Raw genomic sequence first — 26,540 nt, 5'->3', positions numbered from 1 at the left:
GATATATTATTCTTTATCTTTATTTAATTTATAGATATAATATGGAGTTAAGTTAGTTTTAGTTTTTTTTGTTTTTAATATATTTTTGAGTATTAGTACCAATTGTATTTGATATTACTAAATAGATTTTATTTGTTTAAAAATATACACATACATATTAAGAATGTAAAATAAAATAATAATTCTAAATTAAATTTAATTTTCACAACATAGGTTTTTGTTTTCATATTTAACTTGCTTCAGCAATTTATAATTAATAAATCAATTAAACAATACTATGTTGTTTAATATACTACAATTATTATTATTAATAATATCTAATAAATTGTAATTATTATTATTTCAAATGTAAATTTTAAAGCATAGATTTTATTTATTTAATTTTTTTAATTGAATCTCTAAATATAGAGTTTTTCTTTTTAGTGGCTTGGTAGTATATTCATTAAAGATGTATAAATTAAAATAGTTGTTTTAAAGAAAACAACTTGTATTGAATAATCAAATATAATTATACAAAATATATAATCTATTCTATTATATATTTAATGTAGTTAGTACATTCTCATCATAAGAAAGAAAAATTAAAATAATCATACATCATACACATAATAAAAAATAAACGAAATGGAGAGTAATGTATATAACTACTTAAACGCTTGCATTAATTTTATATATTTATAATAATTTTAATTATTATTTAATTGTTAATTATAATTAGTAGTAGTTGTAGGACAATTTCTTTAGTATTTTCAATATTATCTTGTTTTTCTTTTTTTCTTTTTTTAACCATATAAATGATAAAATAAAATCATACGAATGCACTCTTATGATTTCTTGGTATGTTTTTTTTTTTCTTTTTTGCTCAATAAAAGTAAATTCTTAAATAATTTAATTAAAGTTCTTTGTTTGTTAAGGTAAGCTATATCACGTTGTTTGACTCTATACAAAAATTAAAAAGGAAAACAATTAATTAATTATTTTTCTTTGTTTCGTAATATTATCGCATTGCTGAAATTTGTTAAGCGATTGTTATGTTATTACAGGAATTTGTTTTTTTCAATTTAAACACAGTCATCTTCGTCAAAATCTCCAGTCTCTTCAATTGACCATTGTTGTTCCAAAGATCGTTCGCTGTTATTTTGTTTGTTTTCAAAGAGAATAAGAGAAAAAGAAAATAATTAAATTAATTTTTATTTAATAACTTAGTTTCAAAAAAAGTTAAAAATATTAAATAATCATTCAAAACAAGGCACAAACATAATTTTAAAAATGTTACAAATTGAAAATTCTTGAACTGCATGTATCGAATTCTGTGAATTCAAAGTTAAATGGTTCAGTTGATTATATATATAAAAAATGTTTATAGTGATTGAGTGTTATTTCTAATTATTACGTTCAGTGTTAGTATTTTTTGTAGATTTTCTATTGTTAAATATTATTTTATTGTAGTATGCATGTATGTATGTTGTTTATTTAAGCAGCTGTGTTAGTGTTTATGACTTTAACCAACATTCTAATGAATTGCACCCATTTTTACTATAAACTTTGTTAATGTTATTAACTATTAATTAACTTTAATTTATAAAAATAATTTCACAAATCTATGCTTTTTAAAAACAATGATTTAAAACCTCTAATGATAAACTGAAATGTAGAAATTATACAATTATTTCATGATAGATGTTTGGACTTTTATAGAAAGTTTTTAAATTTATTCTTCATTCATTGAACGCTATTGTTGTTTACTATTTCAATCTACCTTTCTGAGAATTGAGTTAGGTTTTAGGTTCTGCAGTCTGCTTACTGCCATGAGTATAGCTTTACTTGGGATCTGTTAGGTCCCTTTGTAACGGAGAATAGAGTTAAGTTCACATTAGTTTTGTTTTCTTTCATTTGAGGCCTAAAATTAGATTTCTTAATGAGTAGCCGGACTTAGTTTAAGTGCCAATTAATACTCAGACTAATCAATCTAAAGGTAAACATATTTGCAGAGTTCTAGTTTAAACGTTGTGGTATTTTAAGAAATCTTTTTTATTCAATGGAGCCCAATCAATCTTGGGAGTACCCTTTGATAGACTGAGTATCACTACCTATTAGTGACACTTAGTGCAGAAATATTCAAAGTAGCAAATAACCTCTGAACAGCATCTACATGAAGAAACGAATGTCCTCCGGTGAAGGAGCATAATATCATACTGACAAAACAGTTCCACCGGGTATTTCACCAAGCTCCTCCCAGGAATGTCAAGAAGGATCTATAGACTTTATACATAATGGAAACGAGTTGATATCGTTTACCTTATTTGAATTTACAACTCGTTTTCAGTATGAATAATGGCGTTTTTGTGTATACGATAAGAACACGATGGATCCGTTAGATCGTACCTCATATACGCAAACTTTGGACGTTATTCACAGAGATGCCATCAACAGAAGTAAATATGATTAACTCACAACTAGTTTAGTTTAGGATATAAAAGTTGGCCACTCCATTTGAGCGACACAAGTGGGTCCTCCTGATTGTCGTCTCTTTGTGATGCCCAAGTGGTCGCAGGAGTCCTTTATAGTGTTACCCACTACTTTTAGTGTTAAACCAGCCGGTTGGATTTACAAAATTTAAAGTCATATTAAGATTCATACCAGCTATCTCCTCCATACATGAGAGAATAGCAGAACCAAAATAATATTCTGTGTTCTCCGTGAATGTGGTAGAAGATATGAGATAAGGGAGAGGAGATGGTAGAGAATATGAGATATAGTCTCCTCTTCCACCTTATTGTGACAACTTCTGCAGTAGTCATTGTACTCTTGATCCAATCTCCTGACAGGATTGCCAATAGCACAGTGTTCCGTTATTACTTATAACAACGTTCGTATCTGCACCCTACGACCAAATTGATCTCGAAGTTGACCAGTAAAGGCGCCAATTTCATCATATCTCCTCATCGTACATATCAGGCGAGTTCCTCAACTATACAGTCTTTGACAGTTGTTATATCCTGGGACCCATATTAGCGTTATCGCTATCTCATACGGAGAATCCCGGCATTTTTCGGTAAACCAGGATATCGTGAAGACAACCGCTAGATTTCTGATCGCAGCTTTGCTGTTCGTATATACATATATCCCCCTATATGATAATATCTAAGCCGAACTCACAGCTAAAGTCCGCGGTCGCAGAATACCGCATGAATGTCGGACTTAGAAGAAAACCTGCCGCAGAAAACAAGACTAGTTCTGGCACAACTAAGATCGTAATGGAGCAACAGGCTCAATGCCTACTGGTCACGTATAGACCGTGCCGTCCCCAACGAATGTCCTGCATGTGGTCTATGTCCTCATGACACCCAACACATATTCAACGGCTCAGCCAATCCGACTTCGGTTTGTCCAATAGATTTATGGACGTAGCCCAATTTTTAGGCCTGGAAATTGATGTAGAACCCCCAACTAGATTTTTATATATGTAGATATATGTGCAGCATCCGAGATCCTGGGTCCAACCCTGCCGTTTACTACTGACAACAGCCTTTTACACTTGACATTTTAACCCCTAGCTTTGTAAAGGAGAACTTAAAACAACTTTCGAAGATTAATTTGAATCGATATTCTGATCATTTTCGTTGAAAACTGAACCTTAAACAAAAGTTTTTATTTATTCGCTAATCTGCAAGTTAAAAAAAAAACTTGTTTTAAAGCTGCCAAGTAAGTGATCGGATTGATCTCATAAATTTTGTTTTCCATGATCTGCATATGAAACTGATCGTCATGGTCAGATCTAACAAAAACAATGACCTACGTAGAGACCACACCATAATCATCTTTTGAGAAGTTGTATTAGTTTTAAAAAGTTTTAAGGTTTATGGATAAAATCGAGAGAAGAACTCTAAAGCATTTCAACTTTCGACCTTGCCAATATCAACCTTTTTGGACAGTGATACGATCTAATCAACAGTTTTGCAATTCTTTAGCTGGCAAATGATAAATAACTAAGTAAGAGACGTAATTCGATTAATATATTTTAGTAAAAAGAAAAGTCCAAACAATTAGATCTTAAAAATGTAATATTTTTTTTTTCTCATAAACGTTAATAAAGCGTTAAATATAACTATTAATATGATATTGCAAATGATTTCATTAGATGAAATTTACAAATGTTTTTAATCATGAAAATGAGTTTTAGTTAAGTTCTAATTAAACTGTTTAACAGAATTACAACACATTTTGTTTATTTTATAATACTAGATAGAAGTAGAAGGTAGAATAGTAAATAGTAACATTCAAATAAACATAAATAAATAAGAAATTAACAAAGAAAACGGTATTAATAATTACTTTTATTTGATATTCGTACGAGAGTAAACAGTAGTGGGTGGATAATAGATAATATATAGATGGCGTCAAAATGAGAAATCATAAAAATCGTAATTGCACTTTATTTATCATTTAAAAATGTCGTTTAAATGATAACGTGTTATTGGTTTTTATTTGTTTATTTCTTTAAATTTAATAAAAATACGGTTAATTAATAAAATAAACACTAAAATCGAAAATTGCAATAATATTTAGTGTTACAATCACCGTTTAAAAGCATATTTTATTTTTTTTATTCATTTCGTTTAATATTCATTTTGTTCGTTGTTTCAATTGTTGTTTTTGTTGTTAGTATAGAGTAGAGTAGTGATAATAATAGTAGTCGATTACATTAAATCTATGGAGTATAATATACACAACTAAGATGTGTGTATGTATGATTCTAGATACATATTTAAATCGTTTAGTTTTAGGCTTTATATGTAAACACATTTAAAGATCTGTTACAAGTAACCCTTCTAGTCATAATTGGCCACGACGATATAGAGATCTTGATTGTCTATATAAAAAAATAGTTGAAAATATAAAAAAAAACATATATAGAAATTGTGTAATGTAAATTGTAATTGTAGTTGTTTTTGCTCAGTGTAGTTTTGTGGAATAAAACATAAAAAATACAAAAAATTTATAAATAAATTATATAAAATTAGATATAATTAAAAAAAAAATAAAGTTATAAAGATACAAATAACTATTTATAAATAAAACTACTTATTGCAAATGAATGTGTAAAAATCTGCCTTATTAATACATATACAAATTATTTCTTTCGATCTAGCGAACAATAATGACATATCTATGATTAAGTAGTGTGTGCTGCTAAGTTTTTTTTATTATTGGAGGCTTGAATATATATATTATGTATTTTAAAGAGAATAAAGAAAAACGAACAAAAATAAAATAAATACAAAATATAAAATATTAAAAAAAAAACATTTACCACGAAATAAAATTAATAACATGTTTTCTTAATAATCATCGTTTCGCTCGCAATCTAATTTTTAGTATTGTCAATCTAGGATACGACATAGATGTGTTTAAAATAAAATATAAATATATATAAAACATAGTTATTATTTTAAACTGATATTGATGAATAGAGAATAGGAAATTTTTAAATAAATAACGTAATAGTGTATTTATTATAGAAAATATGTGTATTTTGTAGAAACTACCCTCGTATTCATAAAGTTATTAATCGCTTATTTATGGTATATTAAAGGCGGATTTTTCTGATAGAGATAATCTACATTCTTTGTTTAAACCTAGTTTAATCTACATATATTTTGTGTTTTTCAGTAATCAGTAATCAGTTACATTACTTATTATCTTACTTTTACTCAGTGTTAATGACCAATTATGCCTAAGTTATAAATGAGAAAACACAATTGACAAAAACAAGAAAGTAAACAATTCGGAGGAAGAAAAACTTAATTTTTTAGGTTAGGTTAAGTTAACGGTGCATATCCACGCGGAGACCATAAGGTCCATTGTGATTCCTTTCAAAGAGTGAAGATACAAAAACGGAGAAACAAAAACACAAGTCACTGCACTAGAGAATAAAGAGGTGAGAGAAAAAAACTTTGTCGAAGAAGTGACTAACGCCCTTGACAAAACTTAGTAAACTGCGAGGGTTCCTAGCCATTTCAGCCTGAGATTCTTTATCCTAGGACAGTAGCAAATTATATACTCGATCGACTCTATTTTCTCCTCATCCTCGCATAACCTACAATAGTCCGGTATACTTACTGACATAGCCCTAACTGAGCAATGCCTCGTTAGCATCCCTATCAGAATTCTCAGACTGCATCTATCTAGTCCTATAAGTATTTTGGTAGTCCCCATATCAAGTTTCAACCATAGGGTCTTTGATACTCTGCAATCCAATCTACTAATCCAGGACTGATTTATGATGTCACGGATTCTTTTGAATATTAGCCTATAATAGTGATAAATGGGTGGTTTTACCATAATTTCTCTGTCATCTATATCAAGGAAACTAATCTAGCCAGTTCGTCCGCCACCTCATTACCATGCACATTACATTGCCCCGACACCCAACACAATCTAATGTCAAACAGTCACATAATGTCCCTAAGAGTATTTCTACAATCTACAACTAGGCGCGAATGTACTGTGTGATAAACAAATGCTTTGAGAGCAGCTTGACTTTCAACATAAATTGTTACAACTGACCCCGAATGATACCGTATCAGTTCCTTCGCTTTCCACATCGCTAGGATCTCTGCTTAGAAGACAGTACATTAGTCAGGGAGTCTGAAGGTACGTTTTATGTTGATATAAGCGTATTGGCACCGTTATCCGTACCGGTATTCATCTAGGATCCGTCAGTGAAAACTGCACACCCACCAAACAGTCTGACGGATACAAGCCAATCATCCCTAGTTGGAAATTCTATCAGAGGTGTTTCCCCGAAGTCTAGAGTCGTAATATCATAATCCGTAATTCCGCGAGAGGAATTACCCTGATCCAGCAGACCTACTTCGTAGAGAATTTCTGTGTGGTCTTAACAGCATGTTAAGCCTACTTTAACTGAGTGGTAAGAAACCGGCTCTTAGTATCTTACCTTAACAGAGTGTTATTGGCCAATTAAACCTAAGTTATAAGTGAGAAAACATAAACAACAAAAACCATGAAATATTCAATCGGCAGATTTGCTGATTTTTTATAGATTCTACATAATTATAAAATCAAAAGCTTCGTTCAGGCGGTATGGTTGTATGGGAGCTAGGCGAAATAATGGAACGATATCAAACATTTTCAATAGCGTTCGTCCTTGAGTCAAAAGAGGAGTATGTACCAAATTTCATAAAATAATATTGATAATTGCAACCTGTAGCGTGTGGACAAGGTTTCCATGGACACACAGACGAATGGACGGACGGACATAGCTTAATAGACTCAGAAAGTGATTCCGAACCGATTGGTATACTTTAAGGTGGGTGTAGGACCAGACATCAGCAGAAACGTATTATACGCTCCCCACTATAGTATAGTATAGGGTATAAAAAAGGAGCAAAATATAAAAGTGGTATATTCTTTAATTTAAGCCAATATATAGAACTTTCAGAAGACATAATTATAAATAAAGAAGAGTGTTGTATATGGGTAAGACTTTTTTAAAACCTTATCACTATATTAATAGCAATGTTATTGAAAAATGTATCTAAATATGAATGTTACTATAGCTAATATATTAATTCCACATACGTGCAGAAATCATGAATTTTAATAATTTTATAAATAAACTGCACTAATGTGTTTAGTGTTTTTCTCTTACAATTCATGATTTCATCGTAGATGTAATTATTATTATCTTTTAATTCTAATTAAGTACTAAACTACGCCCATTATTTACAAACACCTTAGAAATTTTCTATATCTTCCAATGTTTTAATAAATTGGTTTCCATAATATTATAAAAATGTTAGAAAATTTACCTTTTACTGCAGAAACATAAATCAATTCAGGTAATATTAATCCGGTAATATAAATAATTAAAATTTTATAAACCACTTTGACAGAAAATGTTCCAAATTTTGTAGAGATACTATTGATTTGTGTATCTACTGTAACCACTAATTTCTTTTTATAAAATATGTAAGTATATTTTGTTTATGAACTAATAATTGTTTGCTAGATCGATATTTTTATGTAAGTAGAAATACTTCTATATATTTAGTCATTTTGCCAATTAGATTTCAAAAGGAAAAGTTAGTTTAACCCAAAACCTTTTTTTAAACAATTTTGAAAAATTCCTTAACCTGAGTTTCAAAACAAGAATGTAATATAATTGAATTTAACTTGTTAGAAACAAAATGAAAAACTTACCTCTCAGATGGCATACTAACAACGCCTAATTGCTGAGCCTGTACTATACGCTTGGCCTCCTCTTTTTTGCGTCGATCTTCAGCAGCCGCTTTCATGGGATCGTATTTGGATCTTCGCTTCCACATGGCCATTTCAGCTTCTTTTTGTTTGCTCACTTTGTTTGAAGTATAAATAAAAGCGTTTTAAGTTTTAAGATACTACCCAAAAGTTTATATAATTCTTACCTGAGGCATCTCTTCTTACGGCAGACGAAGCTCTGCCACTACCACCACCACCCAGTGAAGTACCACTAGTGGTCATAACAGATGTCGCTGAACGTACCGAACGATTACTGGCCCGTGATGGATCTGTACGCGACAAACCCATAGAAGAACTACTAGGACTGCGTTTCATAATATCATTTGAAGGTTGCTTAAGAGTACTTTTGGCATCGTTTTTACGTAAAAATTGGTTACTTTGGGCGGGTTTATATTTCGATATATCCAGATAACGAGGCGTAGCTCTTTGACTAGATGTGGAACGCTGTGCTGTCGTAGTGGATGGTACGTTGGCAGCAGTTTGTAAAAGTTGCTTTTTGGCAGATGCCAATGAGCTTGGAACTTGCTGAGCCAGACGACTTAGACTAGTATCTCTCGGCATTGACTGGCGTTGTGATGTGACACTGGACCGGGTCGTAGCACTTTTAACGTTTCTTCTGGGCAATTCGGGTGTGTTAGGGCACGCCATAACTCCACCAGCGGCAGCAGATAAAGCGGCAGATGGCTTTGTAGGTGGAGCTGACTGTGGTTTGCCGGCCACCTTTTGTTTGCTGCGTTCAATGCGCATCAATAAAGCTTTATTGTATCTAGTGTTAGATAGTGGCACACTATTCTCAATCTCTGATTGCTCCTGTTGATCATTGTAGTATTCGGGCTCGACATTGTCCTCTGCACCGCTCGAGTAATATTCTTCATCCATGTCATTCTGATCATCTTCGTCGTTTATATAATACTGTAAATTGTCATCGTAATCACTGTATACATGGCCAAAATTATTACTACTCGCTGATTTCTTAATTGCTTGTACCATTTGTAACTGTTGCTGATGTTGTGGGGCCACACTAAGACCATAACTGTGTCGTGCTGCTGGTGGCGTGTACAGATTTTGAAAGTTTGGACGTCCGGCTCTTTGAGTGGCTGCAACACGTGCAGAAAATGAACTAGACCTCCTCAACGGTGAAGATTGATCATCGGGAGCTGTAGAAGTAGTGGGTGATTGCACTTGTGGAGGTCCACCACCTTGTAATACTCTTCTATGGGGTGAACCAGAGCCGGCCAAGTTACCGTCAAATGAGTTCTTACGCATTCTCATTTGTCGCAATAAATACTCGCCACTAGTTAACATTTGCAACTGCTGTTCGTTTATGCTGCTGGTCATTAAATTCTGTGCTGCTTGCCTTTGACGTTGGGCATTCAGACTATGTTGTGGACTACTGTCAACCGCTGTGCCCTCTGGTGAATACATGATATGTGAACGTGCTGAATGAGCACGTGGAGAAGCTGAATGCGATGGAGATTTGAGAGAATTCTTACGGGAAAGACTTTGTTGCAGATTATTTATTGCTGCAGCTGTTTGTTGCAGGTAATCTTCATCATCAGCTGGTAAAATATTTTGCAGAGAGGCTCTAGTACGACTGGCACTGCGTGCTCTACCAAGTGAATGCAGTGGCGAAGGTATCTTTGTAGGGCTCTTAGGAGGCTTCGAATATGAAGTCGAAGTGGTAAGAGAAGGATCACTGGCGTAATCACATTCTCCTGAACCATTTCCTGCTAAACGCAATCGCTCTGCCAATGACCGATTCAACTTGGCATTGAACTGTTTACTGTGAGCACTATAGAGACTATCGTCTGTCAAGGACTCGTTTCCAGTGTCGGCGCAAGTGTACGACCGTGTCATTAACATATCCTGATTGGCTTGTCGTACACCTACACTAACATGTCGATCATTCGCCAAACTACGAGCACGAGCATTGCGTGCCCATTCCTGTATCCAATCGTGTTTCGTTTGAGCCGTCTGCAGTACTGCAACTTCACTCAGTTTTGAAGTGGGTTGTGGACCAGTTGGAGTTTCCGGTGGTGTTTCTATAAGGTTTCTAGTAGCTGCAAATTTCTGTGAAGCATCTTTCTGGTTTGTAAATACATTCAGACGATATTCGGCTTTTTGGTGATCCGTAAAGCCACCAGCTAGAGATGCTGGAGTGCCAGAGCTTTTCAATTTTGTTTCATTACTTACATACTCCGAACTATCAATTTGAGATGTTGACAAACCACTATGCCGTGATAGTTTAGGTCGAGCATCTAGTGTTCTTTGTTTGGCCAATACACCACTTGTTGTGACACTTGTAAAACAGCCCAAATCTGGATCAACTTCTTCATCATCGGTCGGTTGGCTGTGAGAAGATTTCAAAACGTCTTGTTTAATGTCCATTTGTTTGGTGGCATTCATATTGCGCAACACACGAGACTTAATTTTCTCCAAATAGGCTCCAGCCGATTGATGAGAACCCATTATTAGATCTGATGTTGAAGTACTAGTCCGTTGTCGTGGTTCCAAAGCTTCAGAATCGTGATAGTAATTAACTTCTAAGACATTATTGGAGCGTTTTGATTCCACAGTACCCTGTGATCTGGGTGTTGGCGTTATAGCATCCAATTGCTTTGGACGGTTTTTTGTTCTACGCGGATTGTCCACTATGGGTTGTCCGTTTTTATCAATATTCATGAGATCTTTTTGTTCTTCTGTGTAGTTATCACCATCTAATGTATAAGTTCCAGCTTCGCTGACATCGTCAGCATCAGCATTTAGATGTTTAAAATCGGCCAAAGGAGGTTGAGGGCACATAAAATCCACTTGTTTTAAAGCCAATTGCATGGCTGTAGAACGAGGGGTAAATTGTGTACGATTTGCTACTAAATTTGATGAACCCTTAGGTACTTGTATGGGTGGTGGTTTGTTAGCAGTTTTTGTAGTTTTACGCATTGCAGATTGTGATGTATTGGAAGTTGTTGTTGACGCTGTATTGGATTGTGGACTTTGTAAATTGCTTTCATTTGTACTTGAACGTGGCGACCAACTGTGACGTTTTGATGCATCACGCACACGTGAGGTGCTACGATCACGTACACGCAACTTCACCTAAAATGATATAACATATAAACATTTATTTCCATATTTAGTATTTTTTAATATAAATGTACATTGAAATTTGTTGAAAACAAACAAATTTGTCATTGTTTTAAAAATACACATTTTATAAAATCTCTTTATGTTTATAGTACAAATACAAAGTATTAGTCATATTAAGCTCTAATTTAAATCATCTATTTATATTCAACTTAATTTGTAATTGAAATTGTCTACAAATGGGTTCAACCTGTTTTAGATCTCCATTGCTAAATAAAAAAATAATGACTGCAATTAACCAGATTTTAATGGAAATAACAACTAAACTATACATTCAATAAAATAAACAATAAATTAAAAAAAAATTAAGTACTAATTTATATTAAATTTTTTAACTTATTTGTTTGTAAAGTTCAGATCATGATCATGAAAAATTTATGTCCAAATGTATTAAAAAAATTATTTTTAACAAAACTAATCATATAAAAAACTGAATATGTATTATAATCAAATGTGTTGTCTTACACTTAAAATAAAATACCTTTTGTGTGGCAGAAGTATCAGACTCCAATGAATTTGCATTGTTATCATTGTGGGCCAATGAATTACGAGCTGATGATCTCGACGTTAATGGTGTTGACGACTGTGAACTTGTTAGACGTGTAGGTGTCTGTGCTTTCGTTGTCGACGCTGATGATTCATTTTCATTTTCCAGTTTTGACATAGAGGCACCACGTCGATGGCGATTTTGAAAACGTTCCATCATACTTTTGTATTTAGCAGCCTGGGCAGCAGCATCACATTCCTTATCATTGAAATTGTCTATGGTAAAGGCGCACGATTGTTTCATAGAGTTTGTCATAGTTGTATTACCATTCGAAGATGTTGACTCATCACCATCACCATGATCGTATGAAAAGTGTGCCTCTTTTTCACTATTACTATTGTCTGCGTTTGTGGCTGCCGTTTTAGTCTTTACGCTTGTTGTAGTTGCTTCTTGCCGTGCTGATCCACTACTTAGTTCTTCGTCATCGTTTTTGTTATCTCTACTGCTTGTTATTTCTTTATTAGCGCTTTTACTACCAACATTCATTTCTGCAAAAGAAACAATAAAAAAAAACTCGAATATGAGTACAAACAAGAAGAGCAAACAAAATGTTATTATTAAATAAAATGAATGCTATTGTAAAAAATAATATTTATATTGCAACAATAACAAAAATGGCTAAAACAAAACGTACAATTAAGATTTAACAATAAATTATAATTAAAGCCAACTTATAGTTAACGGTTATTAGGTGAAAACGAAAGACACAAAAAATAAAACAATAAAAAGAAGACTTTACAGTACGTTGGTTATTTTAAAATGTATAACATTCGTAATAGAAAAATAATAATAATAACGCACTTTCATACCATAACAATGTACAAAAAATACATAGTTTACGTACTCGCATAGTAAACAAAGTTATCATCATACAATTTCTTTTAGTAGTTTTATCTAAAGCTTTTCTTTTTTATATAAATTTATCAAATGTTTAATGTATGAATTGATGGTTTCAAAGTTGACGCACTTAAGATTTTAAAAGCGGGTTTTTGATTTGAAATTTAAGATTAAAATTAGTTAATTAAAAATTAATTCAAATCTATGGTTATAGAAGTATTGCGTTTTTGTGAATAACTTTTAGCTACATAATATATGAAAGAAGGTGTGAAGCATTTATGCAAAAAGCTGTTCTAAGATGTACACTTGTTTTTAGAGCGCAATTTTACGAGGTTATACAAAAAACCAACAAATTTTTACGCTTAAATGTTATCCAAAAGCAGAACCTTCGATTCGGAATTATTTACTGAACTTACTCTATAATTAATAACACAGTCCAACAAAATTAAAAAAATTTCGAAACGCAGAAACGTACTGCCTTATTCATAAATATTTAATAAAATATTGTAAGAACATTTCTTGCATTATTCATAACAACTTATCAAAGGTTTATAGAACAAATTTTGTACGAAAAATTGTCTTATAAACCTTTGATAAATTGTTATGAATAAGGCCCTTGATTTATAAACCTTTAATAAAATTTTATGAATAAGGCAGTAAATATTTGTCTATAGGATTGTTCAGTGTTGAATTCGAATCATACATATCCATCACATCATAATGTCGAGATCTTATGTACTAAAGTTAAAAAACTCCCGTTTTGGGCCACATTGGAGACATTACAACAGTGCCAATGCTCCGTAATTTATAAATTTTGTTAGGTTTAGGTTAAGAAGGGAGACTGTAAGGTCCATTGTGATTCCCTTCATAAAGTGTGAAGATCCAAAGATCGAAAAAACTAAAGGCTAGAAGAAAACTAAAAGAACATAAGTAAAAAGGAGAGAGGAATGAAAAAAGGTCGATACCCAAAGTGTTTCAGTCTGGAAGTTTTACCGAGTCCCTAAAGGACGACATCTCAATAAATAAAAGAGAGTTTTAAACAGCTCAAAAAGTATTTTTATGGGAATAATAATGAAAAATTAAGTCACGTTATGATTGTCGTAAAATAATAACGAAATGTAGTAAAGTAGATTTCGTCAATGTATGACTCTTTTAGGCTTTAGGTTAAGATATCTCGAATAAGTATGAAAATATGTATAACAGAGATTAAATCTTTGTTTTAAAGTCGACAGATTGGACTTTCTGAACTAAATGTATAAACATAGGTGCCTTTGATCTGTTATATCATCTAGAATATGATGTGATGGAGAAAATCCGATGACAGCTTCGAAACTATCTGAACCATTTTCAGAATTTGACACGTTGACGCAAATGACGGCTATAGACGTCGAGAACGGTAGATGCAAATGACGTCTATAGCCGTCATATACATACATAATGTTATTTTTTTTTTTTTTTTAATATTTATTTCACTATAAATCGGAGTATAATAATTTTGTTTTAAAATCCGTCAAGATTATTTAAACAATAAAATAATATAGTTTTATTATACTAACAATTTTTTTGATTCAAATTTATATTCTGGCTGTACTCGTGGAATTTAACGAAGTACTCGAATTTTATCATTTTATGGGTGAGCGTCAACGAGTTAATAATTATCTACAAAATTGTATATAGACGGACGGACATGTTACATCGTATTAGAAAATGATTCTGAAAAGACTGGTAGTCTATGTTGGTTAGGTTGGTATATATTAAGACCCATAATACCCTCCCAACTATAGTGGTGAAAAATATGAATATGTTTCATTTTTTTGGAATTCTGTATAAAACTCCAAACTAATTTGTTTTTATCTGAAATTTACATTACATTACTGTGAAAATTTTTGACTTTAATAAAGAAAAGATATCAGAAATCAAATTAATTTCAGTTAAAATATTTAACGAATATTCAAATATACATTAATAACGTAACATTATTGGTTCTAAATAGTCAATAAGCTAATTATTGATACAATTCATGGACAAAGTGAAAGTGGCAGACATAAATTTGCAGTTTAAAATAGAAACTAAAAGAAAGACGAATAGTTAAGTATAATTTTAAAGCTACTATTCATCTTCGACATCCAATTATGATAATTAATGTTAGTAGCAATTATAGACAAGGTTTTTGCATTTATATTTTATTTATCATTAACAGATTTCTAACTCATAAGTGCGTAAAATATTTCTAAAATTTACAATAAATAATGACAATTTAATATAACTGTGTAAGATATTTAAAACGTTTAAGTTAGAAAAAAAATTTATATTTTGGTAATAATAACGATTTCTAAAATTATGAGTTGAATAGACTAGACAATTTAAAATAAACTATTTACTTATTACGGAATGAGAAATGTAAAATTAATGAAATTATAAATTAAATAACAAAACTATAGTAATTGTTTTTTCTTAAAGAAAAGAGTTTTTTTATATGATTATTGTTGCTAATGTTAATTTATTTATTAATAATCTAGTATCTATTTAGAAGATTTTTGTTTAATATTTTGAAATTAGTTAAAAATTTAAAAATATATATAAAAATTAAACAACAAATACACCTAAATTGTTGACAATTGCAACTGCAAATTATTGTAATTAAAAGTATATAACGAAACAACTAATTATAAAAACTATTTTTTTTAATCCATGAAAAATAACAAATACATTTTTATATAAAATTTAAATAGAAATAGCAATTAACCTACATGTACATAGCAAAAACATATTGTACATAATATTTTGTAAATAAATATGTACGTACATTATTTCCACTTCCTGTCACTGTCACATTGAAAACAAAATATTTTTACCTTTTATTTGCCAAATAAATTGGGTCACACTTGGTCAAAAACAAAATGAAACTAACTTAATGAAAAGCATAACATACCAAACATTATTTCCAACAACTATAAACAAATAAGCAAATATTCATAACTAACATTACCATCATAAAATCATGTGTATAGTGTGTATGAAAATTGTCGTTGAAATCACATTGAATAAAAATTGTTTGAATTTAAAACAATGTATACAGTGACGATCAGCTAATTAGCCAACCTAACGATATTATTTAATTTAAAGTTTTCTCTTTCAATATATGTATCTCTTAAATACTTTTATTCATTATTCATTCCCCAGTATACATTAAAATAATGTTTATAAACCAAGGCCTTAAAAATTAATAAAGTCGTTGAGTACTTTAGAATTAAAATAAAAGAAAGTTGTCAGAACCGTATGTATGACGGTTCGCAGGATACCGCATGAATGTCGTAAACAAGAGATGTTCTGGCACAACTAAAATCGGGATGAAGCAACAGACTTAATGCCTACTGGTCACGCATAGACCGTGGCATCCCCAATGAATGTCCTGCATGTGGTCAAGGTCCCCACCAAACCCTACTCCTCTTTGTACAGTGGTTTTGTGGATACATTGTAGTAGCACAATTTTTAGGAACACACCCCCCCCCCCACCAAGATTATTTTATAGTTTTATCTGTTACAACAACAATAACTAAGGAGTTGCTCAACAAAATGTCAAACAAAATACTCGTCACCTTACTGTACCAAAAGTAAACGAGAAAAGGGACAGTTATCACTTTACTGTAACGTTATCACTTTACTGTAATGTACAGGGCAACGTGATAGCAGATGAACTGGCCAGACAGGGCTAGGATCGGTATGGTAATAGTAGAGATATGCCTGTTAAACCTGCTATGTGTCACTACTTTATTAATTTCCAAAAAATTCAGAGACTCACTCAACCGATTCTGGTACAGTAGGATGGACTGCAGAATTTTTAATTCATTATTGTCGCGGTTAAATGTGAAAGCAACAATAGTACTATTATTGGATTGGTCAGGAAGAATATAAGGACTTTAGTAGGAGTAATAATCAGTCATTGCGCAATTGGAGCCTTCGTAGGTAATTAGGTGGGTAACTAACTAATTAGCTAACTGAGTAAGTAACTAACTAACTAACTAACTAACTAACTAACTACGTTAGGTTAGGTTAGGTTAGGTTGATAGGAGGATGTATACTACATCAAATCCGAAGAAATACACCTAGGCACTATCGGGCCTGTTGTGCGCTCCAATTCATGAAAAAAAAATAATACATTCAATGAACTAACTAACTAACTAACTAACTAACTAATTAACTAACTAATTAACTAACTAATTAACTAACTAACTAGCTAAGTAAGTACTACTTAATTGCATTACTTTTTCATCGCAATGATTTATTTTCCTCCAGTGACAAGATGGTTCTGGAGATCTACATTGAAAACCTGGAAAACGAAATATACTACCATCTTTCTTATCAGAATACTTGCTTCCAGGCGGAAATCCTTGCAAGAATAGCCCGGAGTCAACAGAGGTTAACATATTTTCAGACAGTCAGACGCCAATTAGGGCTATATCACCTAATAAGGTTAAATCTAAAATTATATTCTATGGGCGTCATTCATAACAATTTATCAAAGGTTTATAAGACAACTTTTCATACAAATTTTGTTCTATAAACCTTAGATAATTTGTTATAACCGAATACTGTTCCAGTGGTAAGCTCTGCAACATGTGAATATCAGGCAACTTGCGAACAATCGGCAAAAAAAGGAACGAATGTATTTGCTATTAAACCCTAAACTATTTTACCTATCTGTTATTATCAGGCTTTCGGGAAAATTATATCCAAATATCTTGGAAGCAATGTTTTTCCAAATATTACAAGAACACTGATTGGAAAATTATAAGGATGCACTTCTAGGAAACGAAGTTTCTGAAAATCGATTATTTCTTTCAAAGACCGCTATATAAGGTTCTTCTATAAATATTTTCCATGAAAAGCAGAGCACAACAGTTTCAATTAAGTTCCGGCTGTAAAATTTCAGATATAATGTAATATACATCCCCCTGTCAAACTAATCTAATCCAGTCAAATCTAACTCTAATTTATTTAATTGATGAAATTGACCAATAATGATTTATGTTTGGTTCTCACACGGCATTTTTGTAAAAATTTTTTTCAATAAAATCGACCAATCATTTTGTTCGATTTTGAATTATTGGTAAGTTGCGTTTCAGGTGACGATATACTGATTTAAAAGTATATTTTGTTTTGACGAAATTTTTTTAAAATAAACAATTTAAAACACACACAAAGTTGGTTTCTGCAGTGCGAAGGTTAAAACAATTTTTTAACCAAATTCTCATTATAAATAACTTTATTATCTTAATTTGTTTGTAATATAAAAAATTTGTTAATTTTATATTTTTTCTTAATTTAAAATAAATCAACTATTGGAGAGCAAACATGTTTCTTTTTTTGCTGTGTTTTGTAAAACAAAATATAAATTGAAGTCTCACATAATTCGATTTTTTATAAACAATCTTTTTCCCCAATATAAAATATCAATCAATCGATCATCGAACTGTTCAACAACCTTTTTCTATGTCGTTTCAAGTTTTTTAAAGTAAACGAATGCAACATACAGTACATTTTTTTTTTTAATTATCAAGTATGTACACGAAATTTAATTTACTATTATAGCGAATATTATGAATGAGTACTTCAGTCATGGTACTTTTCATGTTTACATTTGTTTTGTCTCATTAAGTTTATCATTTTAATTAATTAAATTTTTTAAAACCTGAGAGTTTGAACATGTTTTTTTGAAGGTAGAACGTTATTTTGTTAAATATTTTTTGACCGACAATGTGTGCTGTCGTCTAAAGTAATATAATAAAAATATAATATACAGTGACATTTCTCAACATACATACGAATATGTATATTTCTGTAGGCACATTTATGTACATATAGTGAAACTCCTTCAGTAGAATTAGTAATAACAACGACAATGTATTTTGTACGTCAGTTATTTGGTTGGCTGAACCATATTAAGTAATAGAATCAAATTAAAATACATTAAATATATGCTTCTAAACAATTATGTTAAAATTTATAGCATATTTGAAATGTAATGTTGTTCGTCTTTAAAAATCTGAAGCAGTCTCTGAATTTAAACCAGACTTCGATTGTTATATTGCACTTAAATAACATGGTGAACAAACTATTTTAACCGGCAGAAAATCTACAGTACTGGGGTGTTTTTTCATCTTATTTGTAATTTGTTTATTTATAAATTCTAGGGCTTAGATAGACAAAACTTGAATGGACTAAGAAATCATCAGTTCTCTACTGTAATGATTACATATACTTCGTAAATTCCAGCCCATTGATTATTTTCAATAATTTCGTTTCAGAAGTTGCTTTACGCACAACCAAACTGAGTTTCATACTTGAACTCAACTTATGGTATATTATAGAATCAAACCAGATCTTAATGTCCCCTTAATCTATTCTAAAATTATAAATTAAGATTTAAAAAAAGTTAAGCTCAACTTTAAACAGAAGCTTTGAAAAATATATATTAGATAGATTGATTGTTTAAGCTTGTTTTCAAGCGCCCTGCTTAAAACTCACACACAACTGTCTAGTAAATGCAAATAAAAGTAAAAAAATAAATAAAAATAACTTTTATACAAAATCTAAAGCAGAAAAGACACAAAGCGGAGTATGACTATGTGGCATGCATAAGTAATTAACATTTAAAATAAACGATTGGGAAAAAATAAGACAAAACCTCTACAAATTGGCAATATGTATAAAATGCTTTGTGATAAATTATAAAGAAACAACAATAATAATATTAAAAAAAAAACAACTTTGCATATAATTTATTATTATTATTTTTACCTTTTGGAATATTGCAAAGTGGTTTGGCAAGACAAAACTTAGCGTTTGAGTCATCAACCGCAGCAGCTAAACCAAAACTTGCAGATTGCTCTGAACGGGGTGACAAACATGGCGGTGTATTATTAATATTATAATGATGTTCTTGCTGGACGGTAGAGGTTTTAGTATTATCTCGACGAAGCTGACCCTCTTCATCAATGACATCATCGATTTTTTTAATATTCTCTGGAGTTGAGTCCATTTTTTCACGTTCACTTTCGGAAAATGAATCGGGATCATAGCCTGGTGTTGTTGGTGTATTCATTTTCTTCATGCAGGTATTGTTTGCTAAATTATTTGCGGAAGATGCCAATTCCAGAGTTGGTGGTGACAGTGGTGTTGATGTTGGTGTTAAGCCATCTTCAGTTGAGTTGGCATTATCTCTTAATGTGGCATATGATGTCATAATTATAAATTATTACTGTTTTAGTTTTCTATTTCAGCACTATGTATGTAAGCGGAGACGTGTGAATTTTTAAGGTGTCACAAAATTTAAAACAACAAGAAGGGTTTGGCTTTGAAACTGAAATTCCGTTTGTGCGTTTGTTTTTATTTTTGTTATTTGTGTCTATCACTCTTTGTTCTCTACAGGTTTCGTTCGTTTCCTCAGGTTACTTTCTATACATATTCACACTTTTATTAAGTTTTGTTTTCTGCTTTTTTGTTGTTGTTTGAATGTATTTAATTAATTAGATAGCTTAAGGAGTAAGGGAGTTTTTTTTTTTGTTTTTTTCTTTTTCAAAATATGTATATGTTCGTATCGTGCTTGTAGGTAGTCTTATGGCTCAATGATATTTTGTTCTTTTCGTTGGTTTATAACAAATTTAATATTCATGCAACATCGTAGAGGATTATGAATCTGTTGTGTTGCATACACCGTCTTCATTGGTATGTATGTTATAAACCATTGAAACAGGAAAAGCTGAAATCCATATATAAAACAAACACAAGCGTTAAAAACAAAAATATTCAATAAATGGGGTCAATGAATTTTTAAATTAAATATGCCATTACAATTACAATTTAATTCACTATAAATTGCAGCATTCGTCAAATTCGTTTTCAGTAAACTTATTTATTTTCAAGGTTTTTCGATAAATTTATTTATTATTTAGCATGTAGCACATCGTTTTGCTTAAAAAATTAAAATAAAAACAAAATTACGTATGATTGTATTGTAGCCAAAATAGCCAAAAGCACAAAACAAATAATAAAACAAGTTAACAGCGGCAGGCTGGTCTGTATGAATGTATTTCAATATTTATCAGGCAGCAACCTCGAGTCTATGTCTATGAAATATTTTTATTCTATTTTCTATTCTATTTTGTTGTTTTTTCAAATTGGAATTACATTTTCTATTTAGATAAATGGATTTTTTTACAAGACAAAAATGATCAATACTTTTTTTTTGTATCACGACCAAGGGCAACAGCGAACGCACTCAAAACACTAACAACAAAATCTTCTTAAAAGCACACTTTTCTTTATATTTTTTGGATTTTTCTTTTTAATTTTCAAAATTTTCTTGTTGTAATTAATGAACGTGAGTGATAATGAACTTAGTTGGTTGGTTTGACGTTCTACAAATATACTTTTTTTATTCTTTCTTTATTTGCTTTTAAATATTGTATTTATTTTTTATTGAGTTCTTTTTTTTGTTTTATTTTTTATTACATATTTGTTTCTATTATATTAACGTGTTTGTCCGCACCTTGCTTTGTCCGTATCTATGCGTCACTCACGATTGGTATAAGGCACTTGAGTGTGAATTGAATCAAATTGGAAATATAGTTAGTGGTCGTTTCGTTGTACGGCCACTAACTTGCCTGTCTGTATTGGCCAAGTTGTTTGTCATTGTAGAAAAATGCTTAAAAAGAGAACAAAACTGTGTGAAAAGAGTGTAAATTAAATAACGCTCAGAGATGTCAAATTTAAAATTTCAAAAAACCCGCTAAAATCAAGAAAATAAATTTATTAATATTTTTTTAAATATTTCTTTTTCAAAAAAATACGAATAAAAGACAATAATATCTTATATATTCACATTTAACTATTGCTTCTTTAGAAGCTGTTTTCTATTAATATTTTAAATAGCTAAAAAAGGTTTGACTTAAAATTATTTCTAAAAAAGATTTCCAGTTATTAAAGTTATAGAAAAAAGTTTATTATGAACTTCTTTTCAGTCACATCTAATTCAATTATAATTATATTTTTATTTTGGAGAAATTAATTTCGATCATTTTTAAAACAGCAAATATTATAATGTCGAATTTTACCTAATTCTTATAAGAATATAATGGAATCATTTGCTAAAGGGGTATATCATTAGAAAAGCCGGCAATATGATTTTTAATCACATACAATTTAGTTGAGCTAAAGATACTGTATATTTAACACAATTATAAAACTGAAAGTCCCAATTGGAGCATCCGGTTTTATGGATCTCGATTCTCAGTCCCAATGACAAAACAAATATTTAAGTGTAGGACTTATATTTAAGTACATTACAAACATCAACAATGATCATATAATATCGTTAGTGTCTTGAACTCGGACTTTACCAAAACCACGGTGTTATCGTGGGGAATTTATTATGAGTTTGTGCTGATGTTTGTAATATACTTAATAATATATTATCGTTAGTGTTTTGAACTCGGACTTTACCAAAACCACGATATTATAGTGGGTATTTATTATGAGTTTGAGCTGATGTTTATAATGTACTTAAATATCATTCATTAACTGATCAGTTAAAATTTTTCTAAATAATATGCAAACAATCATAATAATTCCTTAACAGTTTTTCAAAATTGGTCCAATTCTTAATAATTTCAAACAAAAAACTCTGAATAAAACTAAAGATTTCCTAGAATCAGTATCGAGGTTAATGAATTCCAACAAAAATCATTGATTATAGAAGTGATTCCAGAACCGTTCCACAGAATGAGTGTCGACTTTCTAACGCTTCCTTAGAACCAGTTCCGAAGATGACAATTTCGAACAGAAATCGTAGCGCTCGATTCGATAGGGGTGTTTCATAAATATAAAATTATTTCAAAGACAAAGACAAAATGTTTTGCAACTAAGAACGCATCTGAGAACGCGAAGTTATGGTATAGGGTTTAAAAAAAATGTGATGCTTCCTTAAAAAGCCTACTTTTACCAGTTCATGCAACTTTTCGATCCATTTAGAATAAAAAGTGAGATTATTCTTCCCGAAACAAATCAAAAATTTGTTTATTTTCTCTAATGTACATCCTGGGGTGATCAATTATTCGACATTTTCCAAAAACCGGTTTTCGAATAGTTGACATTTGAAAAAACCGGTTGATATTTTTCAAATTCATTATTATAAATTTATTTAATTTGAAAAAATTAATGTTTATGTTTAAATTTGATTAATAAAACATGGCCTGAACTGATTTTTAACAGTTTAAAAGATTATAACTTTAGATCTAGTTGTTTTATTTACATTATTTCTTTAATGAAAAAAATAGGAAAAAAGTGGGACTCTTCTGTTAAACATAAGGTACTATGTAATCCTAGTTTATTCTAAAGTCCCTGTTTATGCAATTTCCATAGGCATTCCAACACTTCCACAATATTTCAAATTTTATCAAACAGTTATTCCAATCAATTTTACAAATAAAATTTCTTAATTAGGAAAATCAAAAACGTTTAACCAAAGGTGCTTTAGAAAAATATACTCTAGTTCCACGACTCGAATAAATATTAATATAATATATTAAGGGCCTCCGGTAGGTTAGTGGTTAGTGTTCTAGTCTGGTAGAGCGGAGGTAGTGGGTTCGATTACCACATGAGGCACTAAAATTTTCTTTGATACATGGTGGAGTGCCAAACAAAACTCATTTAGGATTTTGGTGGAGACCAATAAACTCAGGAGCGGAGTTCGGGAGTTCCAGCTTCCTATACGAAGGTATAGGTCGGATTGGCAGTTCTTGGATGAGGCTCTTTTAGGCGAAAGCCGTTATTGGTGATGGTGTTATGAATTTTTCAAGGCCAAATAATCCCTCCTTAGTGGTATCATATTGTTAAGGGGGCAACTTAAAATTAAAACAAACAAACAAAATGCATGATTTTTGTGATGCGTCGTATGCCTCATTAATAAGATATTTACACGTTTCTGACCAATTTAAGATTTTTGGCATCGATTTGTTAGAGCACATTTTTGCATATTTTACCTTTAAATTCATAATTTAGCTTAACATGGCTTTTGTAGTATATTTAAAAACGTCGTTTCTTATACCATGGTATGACAATTTTTGTATGAGAACTGTCAATATATCTTAAAGTTAAATTATAACTGAACTTGGTGAAAATGGGGGTAAACATATTTGAAATCGAAGCGTTTAGATTTGGTAGGTTATTTTTATCCCTTTTTATCCAGCTCCAGAAACTTACTTTTCGGAGGGAACATCAGTACCTTATTTTCACCTCATACGAACGGGGTCACCATAAGGTATATTTAAAATAGCAGCCTAAGCCTTCAATTTATAAAATCTTTATCATAGGTATTTATTAAAATATCATCATATTTATGAAAACTTCATCATTCTTTGTAATTATTTTGTAGAGCTTTTTTAACGCACAATGAAGTTGGCATCACCATACATATAAGAGTATTTTTATTGAGAGAATATGATATTGACCTCTCTCCCAACCTTATTAATAAATATAAATTCAATCAATTGTAAAAAAATACAAAAATTGACCACACAAAAGGGCTTAAAATTATGTATTTTTCGTCTATAGCTTCTTTTGGAAACAATGTCTATCCACCACCATTAAAAAAGGCCGATGCAGCAGGTGCATAACAAAAGTATTGTCGATACACAAATTTGTTTTAATTTCCGTTATTCAAAGATGCATTTATAAAAACCTAACTGTACTTGTTTAATTTTTTAACCACTTGATTGACCAATCCCTTCATAATTTAACTGGACTTACAAATTACTTATTTCAATTTGTAGGAGCCATGGACAAACAGCTGCTGTCTGTCAACAAAAATTTACAAACAACCACCCCAAACATTTTTTTGTAACATTATTCCACTTAGAAAATAACAACAAAGAACATACGCACACACACCCACCCATACAAAAAATTATTGCAAATTCACTCTCTGTATGCGTACAAAGATTCACTTGCCAATTCCAATTGGATTTTTTTCTCTTCTTGTCTCATCACATCTCTATCCATATCTTATTTTTTTGTGAAGGCATTTTTTACTTTTTTGTCTACATATATTTTCTGCACTTGATTTTTTTCACTTGCTTCTTTTGTCATAATGTGTGAAGTTATATTAATAATTTTATGTTTTTCTTAAAACATGCAATCATGCTTTTTTATTTCACTTATTTTTTAATATTTTTACTTTTAATTTATTTAAATAATTAAAAGAAAACACCCACCATAAATTTGCAATTATATTTTTTTGTTTTGTGCCAAAGACGACTGAGTCCTGCGCCGATAAATATTAACGGCGGAGGCGGCTGATACAAAAAATATCGGCGGCGGCTTAAACTCGACTGTAAGCCGACTAAGTTATCAAATACGCTTAATTTTTAAATTTTCAAAGATTTTAAATAAAAACGGAATCCGAGAGATAAAATGAGCGATTTTGTATATAATTTATAACAAAAAAAGAGCAAGCGCAAAAGTTGTGTTAGAAATTATGCAGGGATGCAAAAAAAATAAAAAAAGTTTTAAAAATTTGATTAATTCTTAAAAATTAAAAACAAATCCATTCACCAAGTTCTATGATGATCGGCCTATATTTTCCCAGGTATTTATTTTTGCCGCATAGTGTAATCTATATTATACAATTTTGAATAATCTAAATAACATTTAAATTTTTTTTTAACTTTAATTTTTAATACGCCATTAAAAGCGCCTCTCAAAGACCTTTCACATGATATCAAAATTGATTATCATACCTTTACGTGAAATATAAATAAAATAGGGAAAACTTTAAAAATGTTCCTCTTTATTATTTGCCTCTGCCTTACAATTAAATAAGGGATACTGTTTTCACTGCAGGCCACATTTCATAATTTAATGATAAGCTTGCAGATTTAGGTTTGTCAAATTGTAAACAAAAGTGTTCTCGTTTGAAAAGACTAAAATAATATACATATTTCGGAAACCCTTTATTCGTCTTCAATACTTAAATATATATTTCATTCCGACGTGATACAGAGATTTTAACTTTATTAAATTAATATCAGAAAATCCATAGCTTTACTACGCGTAAATAGTCAAAACCACGCAGTGAAATAACTGAAGGTATTTTAAAATTCAAATTTCCGCAACAACATCGAAGAAGTCAAACTTTCTATATTATTTTCCCGAAAAATTAGCTTACATACTCAAGTCACCCATCTGCAATCGCAACAAATTCTAAAAACGTGACTCTTTCAGCACATGTTGACAATATTTGATAAAGAAACGTGAAAGTTCTCACGATCATAAAATTAAACATCATGTAAACATTTCAAGAAGGAGGTCATTCTATCTTTAAAACCATGCAATTGAAACCTCTACATTTTTTTCGACATATGGATTTATGGAAATAAAAAAATCCTCAAGGGGTCCGCGAGGTAAAAAACGGTGGAAACCGCTGTGTTAGGGGACTGATAGAAGGTTTACTCAAAAAGGTCTTCCGTTGAAGGTCTATTAGAAGATCTTTCGCCGAAGGTTTATAAGAAGACCTATAAACAATGATAGCAACCGTTTTGAAACGGTGATAAGGTATCGGTATTTTGGCTTAAATTTAAATTTTCCTTTTTAAATTTTCGTTCAATCAGGATACTGATTAATTTTATGTTTATATATTCAATATTTTAGA

The 26,540-nt window shown here is 30.8% G+C and overlaps 1 protein-coding gene across 9 annotated transcripts; it reads right to left on the bottom strand.

Moving 5' to 3' along the window:
- Positions 1-777: 777 nt before the first annotated feature.
- LOC119603814 lies at positions 778-25,199 on the bottom strand. 9 transcript variants are annotated; one of them, XR_005231429.1, is made up of 8 exons: positions 25,105-25,199; positions 19,634-20,594; positions 11,930-12,483; positions 8,451-11,400; positions 8,227-8,380; positions 5,315-5,389; positions 4,336-4,873; positions 778-1,131 (listed from the first exon to the last, which is right to left on the bottom strand). XR_005231429.1 is itself a non-coding variant. In XM_037956013.1 (7 exons), the coding sequence occupies exons 2-6, from the start codon at positions 20,076-20,078 to the stop codon at positions 5,350-5,352; spliced, it is 4,143 nt and encodes a 1,380-aa protein (XP_037811941.1). In that variant the 5' UTR covers positions 20,079-20,594; positions 25,105-25,199; the 3' UTR covers positions 778-1,131; positions 5,315-5,349. The 9 variants fall into 9 exon arrangements, 7 of the variants coding, with proteins under 7 accessions (XP_037811941.1, XP_037811934.1, XP_037811938.1 ...); XM_037956013.1 differs by lacking the exon at positions 4,336-4,873; XR_005231430.1 differs by lacking the exon at positions 5,315-5,389 and having other exon boundaries at positions 828-1,131.
- Positions 25,200-26,540: the final 1,341 nt, after the last annotated feature.

Source organism: Lucilia sericata, unplaced genomic scaffold, assembly GCF_015586225.1.
Source record: "Lucilia sericata isolate MDLA Ls3-8-SP2 unplaced genomic scaffold, ASM1558622v1 Contig000339F_arrow, whole genome shotgun sequence".
NCBI lineage: Eukaryota > Metazoa > Arthropoda > Insecta > Diptera > Calliphoridae > Lucilia > Lucilia sericata.
The sequence above is the reverse complement of the archived record's forward strand: the minus strand, read 5'-3'. Positions and strand labels throughout refer to the sequence as shown.